We start from the raw sequence: 20737 nt of genomic DNA on the forward strand, positions 1-20737 counted from the left end.
AGAAAATAATAATGAATATTCTGAGTAATATCAATTAATAATAATTAACAATGGTCTCTTCTTCTTTCGAATGTCAAATCAGTGCAGATAGAAAGAGATAAATCAGTGTTTAACAAAACACCTGCTAAACAATGTTCATAAGTAAGGCCGTAAAGTTCATTAAAGAACTTACTGAGTTTTATTTCCCGAAATGGTCTTCAGCGTATTTCATCAAGCCGTATTTGTTCAGGTACAGCGCTGGTCTTCCGTTGAGCCAGCTTAAAACACTTATAGTTGGTACAAAACAAAATATCAAAAACGCTAATTAAATTCCGAGTTTACACGACACTGTAAAATAAATTATCGTTATAAATCATATTTCAGCGCCTTGTAATATTAATATCATTTAATTGATTTTAAACAATTAATTTTGATAGCAACAATGTGACGACGATGCGGCCGAGTGCAGTTGGCACGGGTTCAAGCGATCAGGTGTGAATAGGTTTGCCAGATCGTAAATAGTAATGACTGTGTATTATTATAATTTTTAATTATTTATTATTAAATAGTTATTGAATTAATCAGAAAATAACATCGAGGCGATATAGTCTTGTCAAATAAACTATATTGGTCGTAATTTCTAAAACAAAGCTATGTAATTTAAGACAGTAACAGCCTGTAAATGTCCCACGGCTGGGCTAAGATCACCTCTCCCTTTTTAAGGAGAAGGCTTGGGAAGCTTATTCCACTACGCTGCTCTATTGCGTGTTGATGGAATACACATGTGGCAGAAATTCAATGAAATTAGACACATGCAGGTTTCCTCACGATGTTTTCCTTCACCGTCAAGCACGAGTTGAATTATAATCACAAGTTAAGCACATGAAAATTCAGTGGTACTTCCCCGGGTTTAAGCCCACTCTCATCGGTCAAGATTAACGCATTTTTAGCACTAGGTCATCTCATCATTATGTTATTATTCAACAAGTGGTAGGGCTGGTAGTGTACAGGTCCTTTTGGGTACCCCACTCACCAGTTGTTCTATGTTCAAATGGTACGTTAGCTTATTAGTAAGAAACAGGGATAAATTGATTGGTGCATTGACGGACTTTGAAATGTTTTATATTTGTAAATGGTTGTGACCACTTACCATTAAGTTTGGTCGTCTATATTGTATTTTTATAAAATAGGTAGGCGATCGCGCAATGTTCTGATGACAAGTGGTCACCACTGCCCATAGACATTGGCACTGTTAGTAATATCCCTTGCATCTCAAGTGCTGAAGATGTTATATCCCTTATACCTGCAATTACACTGCCTAACTTATCCATAAAACCGGGACAAAACAATACTAAGTATTGCTGTTTGGCGGTAGAATATTTATATGTATAAGTGAGTGGTACCTACCCAGACGGGCTTGCACAAAACCCTACCAAGCAAAGTGTTCGCACAGTGGTCGAAATTCCAGTAATTTTATTTTGAGAAAAACATATACGATGATGTTATTTACAATAGCCGTATTATTAAAAATATTACAATTGCTCATAGATAGAATGGAATCCAGTGTATGATATATATAAAAACTTTTTATACGATTTCTAAATCCATACCAACGGATCTTAGTGCGAATGAAAAGAATATTCTTTATAAGACAAAACGGATCCAGCAATATTCTGAGATTGCTTATTCTGTAACCGATCATAAAATTTATGATGAAAAATTTAAGATCAGAAGTCAGAATAAAATATTATATTATATTTTCTAACTTGAAAAATAACCTTTATATATTACTTGTTCTCGCTCGCGGTTTAGCCTTTGCTTCGGGGGCGGTCAGAATTTAGGTACTATATATTCCTTTCTGTACCCTATCACGTGTATACAAAGTTTCATTAAAATCGGTTGAACAGTTAAGGCGTGAAAGCGTGACAAACTAACTTTCATATTGATAATATTAGTAAGTAATTTAATACTAGTTTCTAGCTTCGGTTTCCCTCCCAAATAAAAAGGAGACTATAACACCTTACGACTCTTTCGTAAAATAGGTTTTCTAACCCACTAATATTAGCAAGTCTTCTATCCTCAAAATGACCTTCACGACCCTAACTATAAAATGACTTGGAAAGACTCCCCGGAGGCAGGTCCCTCAATAATTACGAACAGTTATCTGAGGGTATATTCGCACACTCGTCCGATGACATCCTACTAAGTCGAAGCTCGGCCTTAAAAGTACGTGTAATGGCAACTGAATTGGCTTAACGTGAGTTAAAACTGCTAAGCTGGAGAGTTTGTGTGATACGCACTAATGTAAGAATCTAATGGCAATCCGATTTGACTGTTTAGATATTTCATTGAAAACGGTTAATCAATATGACAAACTTTATGAAAACGGCATGTATAAGGCATGTATCCAAGTAGGTGTAAACATGAAGCACGGCTAATGTTATATAATATATAGGTAAATAGTTTATCCGCAAATAAATCTCTTAACGAGCAACCCTCGATCAACAGAGTCATTAAAATTATATATATGTATATTTAGAATCTAGAAGTTAAAATGATTTTATAAACATCTCGAATTAGTCTTTATAAAATAGAAAACCAAATGATACAAATTGATCTACTGGTGGTAGAGCTTTGTGCAAGCTCGTCTGGGTAGGTACCACCCACTCATCAGATATTCTACCGCAAAACAGCAGTACTTGGTATTGTTGTGTTCCGGTTTGAAGGGTGAGTGAGCCAGTGTAATTACAGGCACAAGGGACATAACATCTTAGTTCCCAAGGTTGGTGGCGCATTGGTGATGTAAGCGATCGTTAACATTTCTTACAATGCCAATGTCTAAGGGCGTTTGGTGACCACTTAACATCAGTTGGCCCACATGCTCGTCCGCCTTCCTATTCTATAAAAAAAAAATGTAAATTACTCATAAAAACCTCAAGAACACAATTTAACATTACTCTAATCTCTATTCTATCCAACACAAATCACAATTGAACACGTTCAACTAATCACAAGACGCAATAATGAATTAAAGACTTTACCTTTACGTCCAGCAACAAAATGGCGGTTTGAAATTAACGTGCATCATATTTACAGTGCAGTTGTAGGGATAAAGGAATTTCCTAACTGTATACATTCATGACTTTTTTATTTTTCTGTTTTTAGTATACTCTGTTTCAGAATTCTTGGTATCTTCTTGTTATTACATAAATATGTTTGTTTATTTCATTCATTGAGATTAAAATTTGGTGTGACGTATGCAAAGAATATTTTTTTTATATATTTGCCCTTCAATATAAACGTTTTATGTACAACCTTATTCTACCCGTGCAAAGTCGGGACGAGTAGCTAGTTTTACAAAATAAATAATATATTTTCTAAAAAAAGCAAAAGTAATCCACCATGCGGCCTTAGAAGTGCAAATTAATTTTACTCATAAATTAATATTTTGCAAAGTAAACATTCTGAATAGTTATCGATTTCTTATATTTTAATTGAAATATATTGATTTCCTTTTTATTAAATAATAATAATAAATAACTTTATTCACCAAAAAAAAAAAAGACAAAAAAAATTAAGGTACAAAACCATAAAAAGAGAGTTAACAATATCATATTTCATAATTTGGTGAAAAGGTCGTAGTCTTAGCTAGGCTGCTTTTCAGTCTACGCCTTGTACATATGCTGCTAACACAAACGCTACATTCAGTGCAGTAAAAGGTAAAAGAAGATAAAATTACTTAAATAATAAAAGCTAATACAATTTTATAACACGCCTTATTTAGCTTATTAGCTAAAATATGCAAGCATTACTAAAACAGTGAGGTTTTTTTTTTCTTTGTTAAATTCTAGAAAAAGGAAAATATTTCATATTGAATAAAAAAGTGAAAATAAAATAAAAAAATAATATTTAAAATGTTTAAACAAATAGAGATATATGTTTTAATAAATTACAATCAAAATAACAATTAAATATTGAAGTTTAGTTACACACTACTGGACTGGACAAATGTCCAGACACATTGCGTCTTTTGTATAGATAACTTAACTTTAAAGTTTAATAACTTAACTTTAAGTTTTGCTAAAATAAAACAACAAAATACCCTCAAAATATAAGAAATGTAAACTCGCTTAACACGCTTAAGATACGACTAGCCGCGTATCTTACAAAAGATCATTCACTTCTAAGCAAGTAGTCACAATGTGTTTAATGAGAATGAATCGATAAAGTGTCGAATAATGTAACAACGAACGATGAATGTAAAAATTAATTTTAAGTAACATTGTTTTCATGTAAGTGACGTTAGTATTTACCATAACAACCTGTGAATGTCTCACTGCTGGGCTAAAGACCTCCTCTCCCTTTTTTTGAGGAGAAGGTTTGGAGCTTATTCCACCACGCTGCTCTAGTGCGTGTTGGTAGAATACACATGTGGCAGAATTTCAGTAAAATTACACACATGCAGGTTTCCTCACGATGTTTTCCTTCACCGTAAAGCACGAGGTGAATTATAATCAGAAATTAAGCACATGAAAATTCCGTGGTACTTGCCCGGATTTGAACCCACGATCTTTGGTTAAGATTCACGCGTTCTTACCACTGGGCCATCTCTGTGAATAGTCTTTATGGTAATAAATATTCTTTAAACCTAAACCTAACTTAAATAAATTAACTGTAATATGAGTTTTTTATTTATAAGTAATTAAAAATGCTCTCTTTGAATATTTTTCTAAATTTAGTTTTAAGCTCTCTTTGCCGTTAGTAAAAAAAGTAAATTAAAAAAGTAAACTTTTTTTTTATTCAGGTACAAATTGTCAACAGCCGAGGACAAAAGGTTATGAAGATTGATTGCCGTGACAGTATGTCGCAACAATTGTATGATTGTATATAATTTAACGAGTATTAAGTAACTAACTGTTTTATCATTAAAACTAACATGACTAATTTTCTTTGTTACATTTTATCCTTTGATAAAATTTAGAAATAAATTAATAGTTAGAACATTCTTTTGTGTAGTCGGTAAAAAACATTTGATTTGATAGATAAAAGATAGCTTTAAATTTAAACAACGTTTCAAAATTCATTCTATTTGACTTTTGCTCTTGAAAGCGTCTATTATAAAAGTTAGTCTAGTTGTCTATTTGTTATCTGTGGAAAGTTCATAGTCTAAAATTCAATTTAAAATTAAATACTCTGACATTTCTTTAATTACAGATAATAAAAATTTATTCATTTAAAAACGCGGGTATGGTTATAAGTGGTATCGCATGGCAATTAGCAGCACATGTACGTCTAGAGTAGAATTTTCGGGTGCCATGGTAAATTACACAGTCGCAAATAAAGATTTATTGAAAAAACATCAAATAAAGTATTTAACATAGACAAGTACATAGCATCTTTCTACTCTTAAATACACTTTTAAATACGAAACAGCTTTAGCAGTTTTTGGAATATCTATATATAAGACAGAAACGAAACTATTCAATACGTTTTTCTGCTGTTTATCAACCGATTTTGTTTTGATTATAGTCGAATTTCGATCACTGTACGAACACTATTTAGATAAATTAGACAACTAAGACGTAAGTAAAAATGTACTAGCCTGTAAATTTCTCACTAATATACTTATTAGTTTATGCATATTTCTCGAATAAAATTAGCGATGTAAATTAACTTCTTCATTTACTATTATTTATTTATATATATATTCTTCATTTATTATTATATATTATTTATTTACTTGGTTTATTGGTGTATATATTAACCTTTGTGCAAGTCCGTCTGGGTAGATAGTACCCACTCATCAGATATCCTACCACCAAACGGTAATACCTAATATTGTTATGTTCCGGTTTCAAGGGTGAGTGAGTTATTGTGATTTCTGGCACATAGGACATACCATCTTAGCTAGCAAATATCTTTCTGGTAAGGCATTGTTAATATTTCTTAAAGTGTCAAAATTTTTGGGCGATAATGACCACTTATCATCAGGTGACCCATTTGTCCGTTCGCCGTTTTTCATAAAAGCAGATAATAAGGACAGCGTAACATTTCCTACTAAGTGTTGATATGCAAATGAGGCACAAGACAGCGTACAAAATCGTGCGTTACTGGAACAAATCGGACTGGCAACCGCGACAGGTGACTTACTAACCTCTATATTCTAAAACGCAGATCAATGACAAATTAACAAATTTAACTTTAATCTGAATTGTGATTGTGGTTGATCTCAGCTATTGACGCTATCAGCGGCCATTGAGAGTTGAATATTTAAACAGTAACAGTAACAGTAGTGCAATTTTTTTTACGTACTAATTTTTAGAAATTCCAAAAAGTAAAAAATACCGCACTAGGCACAAAGATTAAAGAATCCGACTTTAATAAAAGCTTAAAAAAGTGCAGAATTTGTTACAAAGAAATATGATTTAATTAATTAATAATTTATGAGAAGAGGCAAAAGTGACCGTAATTAAAAAGCAGGGAGGCTTGTATTCCTTCTTTATATATTTTTTATATCCCGGGACATCATTATCACACAAGGCCATTTGATCCCAAAATAAGCAGAGCTTGTACTATGGAAACCAGACAACTGATATACTACATATATTACCTTTCTTTTGTAAATACATACTTATATAGATAATTACACCCAGACTCGGGACAAACAGATATATTCATACACACAAATGTCTGTCCTGGATGGGGATCGAACCCACAACCTTCAGCGTGAAAGGCAAGTATCAACCAACCACGCCAATCGATCCGTCAAAGATACTTCACTTCACGATAACTTGCGTTTGTTACATTTCATATTTTAATTATTATTTATTTATTAGAAACTAACGTATTTAATACATTTTTTATATCGAGTTACTTATCTAAATATTAAGAGCACCGAAAAGGTAAAGGAGAAATTTGAATAAAAATAAAACACTATATGTATTCTTATGTAAAATATATACATTGGTATACAATGTACACAGGTATACTTTCTTTTTACTCAATAAGGGACGTCTTAGCCCAGCAATGCGACATAAATAGACTGTCATTTAACCTAAGTATATATATAAAAAAATATACAATTAGGAGATACAGTTTTAATCCTCATCTCTATTCTTAACCTAGAATACCGGACTCAAGTGGCCTACAACAGTATGTTTTAAATTCTAGTACCACTTGTGTACCCCTTAAAAGTTGACTTTGCAAACGACGCGAAGTTTAATGCATTTTTTAGTTTAATTACAATTCACAAAATGCAATGGAAACATATTACAAACGTGACAGATGAAAAGTTTTTTTTTAATTTTCTTGTCAAAGGATATTTATCATTGTACATTGTAGCTTTTATTTAAGCCGTTTACAAACGAACGATTTTTTGTAGAAAAAAGAGACGAGATTCAAGCAACAATTCTTAAACATTTACTGATTAAGATATGATAAATAATTAATAAAAATATAACTTTATCTTCCTTATTCCATTATTTTATATTTTATTGCGATCATATCCCCCTATTCATCGAATAAAAATTGGTTCGTTAAAACTAAAAACTATAGACGTTCATAGTTTACTGCTGCTTTCTTCTCGTAGCGTGAAGTTTTAAAGTCTACTAGCGTATGCGACAGCGACTTCGCTTGCGTAAATGACTGTTTGCGACGAAAAATTTTCGCTGCGCTTTTATTGGAAAAGCCGTGATTCGTAAAACTCTTTAAAATATCCATTATGTCAAATATAGATTTAGTCTTTACGATAATTTAATATTGTATAGAAAAATCTTTAATATATAAATAAAAGGTAGGGCTATTTATTTATTTATATTTGAATAACTATTGTATTTATCGCACAGTGGTTGAAATTCATCCATAATCATCGTTGAAGAGCAAAACATATACGAATTTTAAAAATTTGAATGTTTCGTACCTTTTTCTTCTACTCTTATTTCCAGAACGTTTAAAAACGAACTAAAAATTTTATGAACACTTTTGTTTTTAACTATTTCTAAATATATATAAACACATAATAATAAAGATCTTCAACATAATATAATAATCACAATTATCTACATAATATATAACGTGGAATTCAGCTTGTGATGAAAGTCCTGTAAAACATACCGTTTTCACGTACATAATACTTATTTATATATATTAGTTAGCAGCGATTAAATAAAACACAAAAAATATTGTTTTGATTTTGGTAACTCGCAAATAGCCTAAAAAAAGTAGCAGTTATTTTGAAATCACAGATGGACTTTAATTTTATTAATTTTTATTTACATATATTTGAGGCCTTAATATAAATGATACTTATTTAACTATAAATAACATATGTACGCCGCTGTGGAATTTAGGTATTATCTTCGCCAGGAAAGCGTCCAAGTTTCCCTCCGCCTACGTTGACCTAATTATCAACATACTAATAATAATACACAAGATATAAACAAAATATATAACCTGCGTCAATCACGAAGTTATAAACTATTTTATATACAAAAGTAAAATTAATTTTATATTTATTCAAGTGGACTATTTTAAGCGTTTTTGAATTATCACGTTACAGAATTAAATTAAATGTAAAGCTTTCACAGTTTCGGACACATTCTACCGAGAAGAACCGGTAAGAAACTCAGTTTACTGGTGGTAGGGTTTTGTGCAAGCTCGTCTGGGTAGGTACCACCCACACATCAGATATTCTAACGCAAAACAGCAGTAATTGATATTGTTGTGTTCCGTTTTAAAGGGGAAGTGAACCAGTGTAATTACAGGAACATAAAATCTTACGATTAACATAAATAAAAAATAACGATGGTTAAAATTTCTTATAAACTTAAAAAGCCGAGTTGGCCCAGTGGTAAGAGCGCGTGAATCTTAACCGATGATCGTGGGTTCAAACCCGGGCAAGCATCACTGAATTTTCATGTGCTTAATTTGTGATTATAATTCATCTTCATCTGACGGTGAAGGAAAACATCGTGAGGAAACCTGCATGTGCCTAATTTCACTGAAATTTAGCCACATGTGTATTCCACAAACCCGCATTGGAGCAGCGTGATGGAGTAAGCTCCAAAACCTTCACCTCAAAAAGGGAGAGTAGGCCTTAGCCCAGCAGTGGGTCATTCACAGGCTGTTACTGGTTATAATCGTTGCTTAGCGACTGTTTAATTAAACACTATCTCTCTTTCTGTCATCATTGATTTGACATTCGAAAGAAGAAGACACAGCATTGTTTAAGTTATCGCCCGCAAAACAACGTTGATAAGAAATCACTATATGTTATTAAATACAATTATTATTTATCCTCTATGAAAACTAAGGGATACTAAACCCACGCTTTTTGAACACGATAGTTAAGTTTTCTAAAAGACGAAGTAATTATTTTTCTAACACAATTAATGCAATTTAATATATTACAAAATAATGAATATATGTTTTTCTATATCCATACTATAAACTTTTTTTTAATTTGACTTTTGCTCAAAAGAAGGCAACGAAACTGAAATAGGTTCCGAAAAGGTTTCGAAACTAAAATAACAAGATAAAATAAAATAGTTAACGAGCACTTTGTTCAAAAGAAAAATTGACAGAATCCTCGTGAAATGTAAATACATAACCAATTTCGTTTGAAATTTAGTAAAAAGAAAAATAAAATACATTCTAAGATCTGAACTCAAAAAGAAGTTACTCTCAAAGCGAATATTTGAACAAGGTCTTCTGTTAACGTTAAATTGAGTTTATTTAAAATATACTTTCCCGAATCTACCAAAAGATGAACTGTTGTTTATAAAAACAGTTATGATTTATGATATTTGAAAATATTCGATTCAAAAATGTATTTTTAATAAAATGGATTTTGGTTAAATGCTTGAAATTACATGACAAGCAAATTAAAATAAATAAGAGACACTAAATGAACAAACAATAACAGCCCCTATATCACAGCTAAGCACGTTTATAATAAAAAATAGTTAAATAAAATTCCTAGTTCTAACCAAAATAAAGCAACAGGCTGTTCACGTCACGCTATCCCCTTGGGTTGGGTACTTATTCTACCACGCTGCTTATACGTGTAAGTGAATGTTACTTATTGACGAAGCAGTCCAATCTGAAACCCATCACCCAACATATATTTCTATTCAAAGATTGAACTGTCATAAATTCAACCAAACATCAAATCGGGCCAACGAATGTATTAGTAACTTCCAAACATATTTTAGTTAGGAATTCCATGGTTATTGTGTGGGATTGCCATCCCGTGACGAGTGTGAGAAAATAATGTGGACTAACTTTTTAGTTAACTAAGTTTAGGTAAAGACGAGTACACGAATAGAACGAAGTCCTGCGTTTATCAAACAATTCTTATTTACGATATTTATTTATCTCATAAGCATTAAATTCACTTACATAAGAACTCAATACTATATGTATATATATTATATATATATGTATATAATTAACAGCTACGTTTTATGCGAGTGCTTAATATACATTTTACTACATAGAATATAATAATAATTTTAGAACTAAAATAACATTGCAAAATAGTAAAATAATTATTATATGCGGGAAGTTTTGGTAGATTTAATTCGAACATAGTTTATATGTGTTGCAAAATTTTCAAGGTATAGCTTATTATGTCAACGAAGTTAGAGAGAAAATTGTCGGTCCGGGCACTTTTGTAACGAACGTTGCCAATACGAAAACTTTCCCTGGCGGGTTTGTAGAGCTCCAAACTTTCTTTTGAAAAGTCCGCGATAAAGATTGACTGGCGTATGCTGTCTTTATTAGGTTAAGTATACTATCCATTATTGTATTAAAAAACGATACTTTTTTACGTGTTAGTAGGGCTTAGTGCAAGCTCGTTGGTAGGTACTACCCACTTATCATATATCCTACCGCCAAACTGCAATACTTAGTATCATTATAAATACGGTTGGAAGGGTGAGTGAGTCAGTGTAACTTATTTCCTGACTGTTTTCACAGGACATATTACAGTGCATTCCCTCACTCTCATAATTCCATGGGATGGCAATCCGACACAACCGGAAAGAGTTCAGCTTACACCAACTGCTTAACGTGCTAAGCTATTATAATTTTATGCGTTTTATTGTAAATTGAATACTGTAATTACATTTTTACATAAATGAATAATCCTTACAAAAAGATATTTTATAATTTAATTAAAATTAACGCATTATACTTAAAACATCTCAAAAATCTTTATTCAATATTTCTATATTTGCACTTGTTTATTGACTGTCAAAAATCAACCACCGATTCGGCAATAAACACCTCAAACCTGAGAAGAACCGGCGAAATAAACTGAGCAGGATTTTCTATATCATATTTTACAGTTATAGGTATTATACAATAATAGAATTATATTTTTCTATTTGAAAAGGGCCGGAGGTGATCGCTCCGAGCCATATTATAAACTAACGGTTGATATAATAATTATGCTACTATTGAAATATAAATATATATTTATATTTGTTTATGTTATAAGTTAAGGTAAAGTTTGAAAACTGTTAAAAGAAAGCGTTTTCAATACAATATATTGCATTTTGATACAATCATGAAACTATCCGCTTCGGCTTTCAAGCTTTACTTGGGATATTTCAGTATTTGATACATACTCCCATATCTAGCCTAGTTGATATTGGCCCGTTTCGCTCGATGGAAATCACATTTCAGTATTTTATTTTATAACACAAGCTTTTTATTCGCCATTTAAACAAGTTTCACGCAATCGCTTAAACTGATATTTAGCACACACTTGGAGCTGGTGACAATACAATATAGTTTAATGATAATTATAATAATAATAATGTCCAGTCCAGACCGATTTCTGCCATGGCGGCCAATTTCAAGAGAGATTAGCCAACTGCGCAGGAAATATTAAAGTGCACAAGTGTGTGTGCAACACAGGTGCATTCTCTATTCCCTAGCTCTCATAATCCGATGGGACGGCAATCCGACATGACCGCAAAGAGTTCAGGCGCAGTACCAACGGCGATTTCCGAGGAACAGGAGTGTATACACTTCAAACTTCCAGACTCCGGGCTGCTACTGAGAATTTTCTGACAGAAAAACCCAATAACTTTTTATTTGCCCGATCTGGGAATTCAACCAAGGACCTCCGAGTCTGCGGCCTTATATCTAGCCACTAGACCAACGAGGCAGTAATTATATAGTATTCTAAATACATACATAGGCAACAATATAGTATACTAAATAGTTACCATAATTTGTCGAATAAAAGCTTGATAAAGTTCTTCAAAGATTCAATCATTGTGTCAATATTTAATTCAAATTTTATTATTAATATTATAAATACGAAAGACACTGTCCGTCTGTTTATTACAAGAAGCCAATTATAATGAAGATAGACAAATAACCTTGGACCTTAACAACCACATGGAAATAATGGGATTTGCGGAGAACGGCTAATATTAGTAAAACATTGCTGAACACTTGACATAAATGACTAATTGCCAAGACAAGTTCATTGAGCACAGATGAACAATGTGTAAAATATGTAATTCCTCTCCACAATAATATATTATATAGTATATGCTAATGAGCCGATATGAGCCAGTGGATACAACACGTGTATCTGAACCAGAGATTCAAGATTTCACCAGCGTCATTTGCTTTAGTTTATTTATTATGAATAAAAAAATATTTACAAATAAATAAAATAATGTTACAAGATTATTCGTATTTATGAAAAAATGTATGCTAATACTGCTTTTACTTACATAAACATAACAGGTTAATATAGTACATAAACATTATTATTTTTAAATAGAATTATATTTTCATTGCAATAAATTCTCACTATTAAAAAAATGGATGAAATTTAAATACGAGATATATGATCAAAATTCCTTTGCACTCATCACAATATATCGGTCATATTAAATAATATATGAACTTTGTTATTAATTAAAATGTAATAAAATATTTATTGTATTCACGTCACGGTCGGGTTACATCCATAAAAGAAATGGCATGACATCAAAGCTGCATGTAAACTGCATGCAATGCATAACAATAGGAGTTACCATGTGCTTAGTTTGAGTTCATAAATGATCCCGTGGTCATCAAAGAAAATTACTTGTGTCGCATGTAATTCCGACATCACTATATATTACGAAACAAAGCCCCCACCTGTCAAAGCGTCTGTTTGTCTGTCTGAACGCAATAAACTCCCGCAAGGATTTCCATACGGTTTTCACTAATTGACGGACTGATTCATAAGAAAGGTTTAAGTGTATAATTTTTTTTGTATAGAATAGGAAGGTGGTCGAGCATATGGGCCACCTGATGGATCGCTTACATCGCCAATGAGCGACCAACCTTGGGAACTAAGATGTTCTGTCCTTTGTGCCTGTAATTACACTGGCTCACTCACCCTTCAAACCGGAACACAACAATACCAAGCACTGCTGTTTTGCGGTAGAATGTCTGGTGAGTGGGTGGTACCTACCCAGACGAGCTTGCACAAAGCCCTACCACTAAATTCATTGAAGGGATCACATCCCTGGAAGCTGAAATATAACTATAAACGTTGAAGATGTCGGAAAAAATCATGTCAACTGAGAATTCTACTGATAGATGCACTTAAACTATTAGAGTTATTTGTATTACTATATAAACGTTTAATGTTGACCTTATTCCACACGTGCAAAGCGAGGACGTGGCAGTTTGACGAGCGCCTTACGCGCCGCATGTCGTGGACTCGATTCCCATTTAAAAAAGAAAAGTAGTATATCAGTTGTCTGGTTTCTATAATACGAGCTCTGCTTAGTTTGGGATCAGATGGCCTTGTGTGAATAATGTCCCGTTATATTATTATTATTAGTAGCTTGTATATAATATATATCAACGAGCTTGCACTGAAACAGCGTGGCGGAATGTTTCAAAATTTGTCCTTAAAATTAGAAAACGCTTGTACACCTGTGGGATATTAACAAACTGTTACTGTATAATTAAACTGTTTAATTAAACAACAATAACATACAATGAATTTTAATCAAAAAAAATATATTAAAAAAACATTCGAAATGTCACTAATTACGTTCCGCATTCCTTTGTTTATATGTACTTTGTACAAGTAAATAGGAACGAGCTATTGCTGCATAAACAAGCAACAAAGCTCAAATATTTGCTACGCTATCTGGGTCGCGCGTCACGACTGACGTCATACGTTACGTCAGAGCCCCTCCCACAGCCACGCCTGTTCCCGTGGTACTACGGTGACCGAATTGTTTTGTATTTGTATGCCTTCCAATTGTCTAATTATTACAATGCTCTTGGGAATTTATAATACTACTATACTACTGAACTGTTCTCGGCCAACGCAGCTTAATACTTAACTTAAATAGAAATTTGGAAAATTTATCGAAAGTTAGAAACAAGAAATATATAGTTAAAATTTTACACATTACCTTTAAAGTGCACAAGTATTTGAAATAAATTTATTGATATTTTATTTTGATGACTTTTAAGATAATTTTACTGTAGATGAATATTTAATTATAATCATATTTTTTTATATTATTTTTGGGACGGGGATGAGGCCTTAGTTCAGTATTGATAAATTATCAGGCTGTTACTTTAGTGAGGCGTACGAAGAAACGGGTCACGGTAAATGGTCATTTTCACCACTAGATGCTGCAAGAAATATGAACCACTTCTTTCAAAGCTAATGTGCTGCCAACCAAGGTATTTAAGAAGTTATATGATTTACGTAATTACGCTGGCTCAACTTGCCAAGATGGCCTAGTGGTAAGAACGAGTGAATCTTAACCGATGATCGTGAGTTCAAACCCGGGCAAACACCACTGAGTTTTCGTGTACTTAATTTGTTAAGAATAATATGCTTTAAAATTAATATCATTTTTAATAACAACTGATTGAAGCACCTGTATGAATTGAATTCTGCTTCGCGGCAGCTCAAGTATATACTGCAGTATTTTATTAAAAATGGGCTAAAAAAGTAAATAACACAAACATATTCATGTAAAGTAACATTATATAATCATAAACATAATATGAATACACAAGAACTCAACTAACAAAGATAATATTAAATATTTAAAACAAAACCTTCTTTACCCATATACAATTTAAATTACAAGATAGATTGTGTAAAATGAAATTACATGTAATATTCAAATAATTAAATAAATACCACAAGTATATTTATCTTATTTAAATATTATTTAATTATAAAAGCTGAATACGCAACGTCTAGATTATCAAAGACAATAATTAAAACAAAAAAAATGATATACAAATAATAATATTCGACTTACTAAATTCAGCGTGTAAAATCAAATAACATCTTATAGGAGGTTTTATTCAATTAAATATCGTAATCATATTTTTTAATAAGCATAATTTTATTATAAACACAAATTTAATTATGAGGCCGAATACATTACGGCTCAATTATCAAAGATAATGTCATATAAAAAATACAATACCGCGGGCTTAATTAATTTTGTTCTGATACTGACATTATAATACATATTATTATAACTTTGCAATAACCTCTTAATAGAATCTTCGTCGTAGAATTCGTTCGTCTTTAGTAAAAATATATGTATTTTCTTGTTTATTTGAATTACATTAAATAACTTCAGGTTGACATTGGTGCCATAAATTAATTTACGGCTAAATACTAAACGAATATTTATTTAGCTTAGTAGACGAGCAAATGAAGCTTTTGCTAACTGAAACCACCGCTTATAGACAACGGGATTATAAGAAATATATTAAGTACACGAATTGGAGATGTTATTTGCAACAAAGCCTTTAAATACCTGATCAGGAATAATAAATATGAACACTAACCACATTTCAAATCTGATTTATTTTAAAAAGAACAACTGCTCATTTCTTACCATTTTATCTCGCTAGAAAAACCGTTCCGAAACGGTGGTAGAGTTCAAATAGTGATGATTGAAAAACGCTTTATTGTAAAGCTTACTGGAATAAATTGATTTGATTTTATACACGCGCTCGGTCTGATATGTAAAACGGGAACACATGTATATAAATTATAACGTATCGTCGTTACGATATCAGTCAAGAAAACCCCCAGAGCTGGACAAACATTTTATATTAGGGTTTTTATTAAATAATAAATTTACTTTAAAATTTTAATACCAAAATAATACCAATAAAATTTATCATCTAAATCGGTTTACAAACTAAAATTATACAACAACATACATATAAATTTATACTGTAATACATAAGTTTTTTATCGGTTAAAAAGAGTATAGTATGCCATTGGATATATAAGATTTTTAGGCACAGCATTTGCAAAAGTTAGTTTTACCCAACCAGATTTGAAGACGCGTCTTTTGTTCAAAAGCCATGTCCACTGAGCCATTAGGGCTCTTCAAAGTCATCATCATACTAAGGTTTTATCTTCTATTTTAATATTTATTTCTATAAAAAAAACAACTTAATCGTTCTTTTAAATCATTATTTTTTTATTAATAATATAAATCACTCGTTCCATATATTATAAATCAACGTGCAAATATAAAATCTCTTTTCATAATCCTGCAACGTATACATAATCTTTGGTTATGGAATTGTATAATCTGTTGCTGTTCGCTACGGGTGGATGACGAGAGAATTATGTCAAGCGCTTCAGAGATTCTCTCGTTCGAGGTTGAAATATTTCCGCCACGATTCACATTTCAATAATTTGAAACGTTTCAACGATATAACTTTCAAGTATTTTAAAAATAATTTAAATGTATGTTGTTTAAATGTATAATCATATCTATATATAGATGATTTAATATCGAAATGAAATATTTCGTGGATAGTGTTAACTTTGGACATGGCTGTAAAGTTGGCATGTAAGTTTGATACAAACAGAACAATAACACAGAAATAATAATTAACTATAAAAAACACATAAATTAATCAAGTTGTCACTAATAACTAACAAGCAATGTATTTCCGTAGCACTACGGCGTAGACAGCGCGTAGACTCTAATACTATGGCTCTATCACCGAGTGACTGTTATACATTATTACGCTAACATTCTTTTTTTTTTTAATTTTTCCATTTTTTCGCGAATCTATGATGAAGACCACAGATTATGTTAGATCTGGACCAATGTAATTATTTTAATACAAGTTCAAAGTTATTTATTTATATTTAGCCCTTCCTTTCCTTCCTTCCTTTTGCCGCGTCATTCTAATAACTTGTACTGCTATAGTTCATAAGGTCTCATGTTGGTACATTCCCGAGGCGAAACCCTTCATCTTAATATTTTTAAGTAAACTTAGAATGGGCAGTATATACACATTATACGCGTTAAGCGCAAAAGCTTATATGCCGCCCAGCGTTATAAAATTTTCAGATTCGATCTTGTCCCCTTAGGCTAATGTCGTCCCACATATAACACAAGCTGTACGCTTAATTGGAGGGACAAATAGGATACTAGTAATTCTTTAACAACAATAACTGGCTTTGATATTATTATTTCTAAAAATATATAACATATTGTTCAAATACTCGCAGGGTACTTTTGTACTCGACACTCGCTCGACAGATAGATCCGGGATATCGCTTTTTGATGTTTACAAAGTAAATAATTTCGTATAATATTAATGAGCCTCCGTGAAAAGCATTCACTCTGACGGACGTATTTGACAGGTTAAAATTTTGTAAGTTAATTATACCGGAACTTGTTCTACTTCGTCTTCTTTGCTACGACTCTTGTACTTTCATGTATAATATTTGAATAAGTAAACTATTGTCTTTCTACCAAATTTAAAATGATAATGATGATGTCCTGATGTATTTCTATCACGACGACTATTTTTTTTTAAAGAATAGGAAGGCGGACGAGCGTATGGGCCAACTGTCACCAACGCCCATAGACATTGGCATTGTAAGAAATGTTAACTATCGCTTACATCACCAATGCGCCACCAACCTTGGGAACTAAGAGGTTATGTCCATTGTGCCTGTAATTACACTGGCTCACTCACCCTTTAAATCGGAACACAACAATACCAAGTACTGCTGTTTTGCGGTAGAATATCTGATGAGTGGGTGGTACCTACCCAGACGAGCTTGAACAAAGCTCTACCACCAGTGACTATTCTCGAGGCATACTAATTATCCGCGTGGGACATATTATAGTGCACAAGTGTCTGTGCAAACACAGATAAATTTCACTCTCATAATCCGATAAAATAGTAATCCAACAAGATCGTAGTTCCAATTCAGTCACAAGAGCAATGGCTTTATGGAGTTTTCGATTGTAATTGGTCTGACGCAGGATTTGAAACTAGGACTGCAAGATCTGCCTACAGCCGTATAAGCTAGCAACTAGGCCAACGGGACGGATAAAAATTACTTTATTTAATATTTATGGGACATCATTTTACTGGTCCTGGACATTAACTGGACCACTTACCATCAGGTGGCCCATATGTTGGTCCGCCTTCCTATTCTATAAAAAAAAATTCAGAACCCAATATTAGTTATATATTATACGACGTTGCATTTGTAAGTTACTTTAATTAAACATAACTTATATATTTGCACTCCAATGTTATCGGTATCTATCTATCTTTGAAAGAATACATCAAATTATAAACACCTGTTTTAAAATCTCTGGCAATTATTAAATATATATCTATATATTATTTAATCTCCACTGATTAAGCGTCTGCGTTTGTTTCAATTAACCCTTATCTGTACAAGGGGTCGATTTCTCCCCACTGGAAAATAAAACATTTTCAAAACTGAAAATCACAAAGTAATATCACAGTTCTACTTTGTGATCTTTAATAATGTGTTCGTATATGAAAACTAATTAAAACAGTAACAAATAAAATTTTGAAATATCGGCATACATATGTTTATCGGGTAAATAGCTGATTGTTTTCCTTTGATTGCTTATAACTATTGTATAATAACAATGACTTAATAACATAGCGTAGACCTAATTGCTGCGCGCGCAGGTCACCGTCGTATCGAGTCACGAAGCCGTCAATCGACGCGAGCGCAGAACAGCCTGCGCTGGAGCTGCTGGAGCCGACGCCCTTGTTCAAAGACAAGAAACCGCAGCTCAAGGGACCGCGACCGCCTGTTGGATCAAGTGTTTCTGGTAAGAACGTATTGAATATTAATAATAGAATATCGACGTGCAGATATTAAAACAATGACGAGTTATTTATATTGTTTAGTTGCACTTGTTATTATTTATTATTATTGTTATATTTTCGATAGTAGCCATCAAAATTATTTGAATAAAAAAAATTTTTTTTTTTTTTTATAGAATAGGAAGGTGGACGAGCATATGGGCCACCTGATGGTAAGTGGTCACCAAACGCCCTTAGACATTGGCATTGTAAGAAATGTCAACCATCGCTTATAGCCAATGCGCCACCAACCTTGGGAACTAAGATTTTATGTCCCTTGTGCCTGTAATGACACTGGCTCACTCACCCTTCAAACCGGAACACAACAATATCAAGTATTGCTGTTTTGCGGTAGAATATCTGATGAGTGGGTGGTACCTACCCAGACGAGCTTGCACAAAGCCCTACCACCAGTAAATTCAATTGCAATAGATTATGAATATTCGTTCGCGAATGTCATTGTGATATTCACTCGATATCATTCCGATATTTATAATCACAGATAAATTAACATCAATCTACATTAATGTTTTAATTTATGCGAAACAAACTCTGTCTGTTACCCTGTTTACGTTATTCATTGTTAATGAGACGATTGAAAATAAATAATTTTCCTATTTGAACGCATGGATGAACGATTGCATACCTTCGAAATTCAGAAAAAAACACCATTATCCCTACAAATATTATAAATTCGAAAATTATTTTGTTTATTTGTTCGTACATAAATATGAGTTTATCTGAAAGTTAACGCTTAAATATCACAATTAAATATTTAAAAAAAAATACTTTTCGCATTTTCGTATTGACTTTGACGCCATGACTTGACTTTTATGATAGATAAAATGAAAACCAACGAAGACAGTTATCGCTGTGTATCAATTAAATTTTTCCTTCGAATATTCTAGATTCCATATCCCTGTCGTCGCCAGTCGCCTGCGCGTCACCTCGCGAGGATGTCGTGGGTCCGCCGATACCGGCCAACGTGGCCGCGTTACCAGAGGAACACCGATCATATCTCCTCGGCAGGTTGCCAGTACAGAGGACGAGGCGTCGTCGAGCAATGGTCGTGTATGTTTGTGCGGCGGATTCACAGGGTGAGACATTTCATTACCATTAAATGAAGTTCAGTTTGATAAAAGAATAGCAAGACATCACTTGTGTGTCGTATTTTCTTTGTATAGACACGTAATATCAATAGGCGACTAAAGTAGTACAAGTCTGTTACGCTTTCCCGGCTGAAACGATTTTGATGGAATTTGCTATGAAATAAGTTTAAGCACTAAGGAAGGACTTTTTAATAACAACCCAACACCAACATCGCCGCCGCCTTTACCTGACATACGGGCGAAGACGCGGGCGAACACTGGTAGAAGTACATATGTGATTTTGGATACGGCTAGAGGAAGTCCGAAAAAAGATATACATACTTTGTAATTGAGGATGAGATGTGTATTTGTTTGTGTGCCCGTTTACATATAGATGAATTAAAAAAAACACATGTGTGGCACACGATGCCGACCCCAAATGAGTGTGATAACTTTAACTTTATCATTCATGTTTTATAAGT

At 32.6% G+C, this 20737-nt stretch overlaps 1 protein-coding gene across 5 annotated transcripts in view; it reads left to right on the forward strand.

Annotated features, from left to right (window-relative positions):
• LOC126777023 (uncharacterized) overlaps window positions 1-20737 on the forward strand; it is a 67314-nt gene that overhangs the window by 27478 nt on the left and 19099 nt on the right. For 3 of the 5 annotated variants that reach the window (XR_007670004.1, XR_007670005.1, XM_050499846.1), the window contains exons 2-4: window positions 4784-4813; window positions 18967-19133; window positions 20076-20264. Coding sequence is in view for 3 of the 5 variants with exons in the window: in XM_050499846.1 (XP_050355803.1) it covers window positions 4784-4813; window positions 18967-19133; window positions 20076-20264 (386 nt within the window). In the remaining 2 variants the exon portion in view is untranslated. The remainder of the gene's footprint in view (window positions 1-4783; window positions 4814-18966; window positions 19134-20075; window positions 20265-20737) is intronic. The other 2 variants (XM_050499847.1, XM_050499848.1) reach the window with 2 other exon arrangements.

This window comes from Nymphalis io, chromosome 22 (genome assembly GCF_905147045.1).
Source record: "Nymphalis io chromosome 22, ilAglIoxx1.1, whole genome shotgun sequence".
Lineage (NCBI taxonomy): Eukaryota > Metazoa > Arthropoda > Insecta > Lepidoptera > Nymphalidae > Nymphalis > Nymphalis io.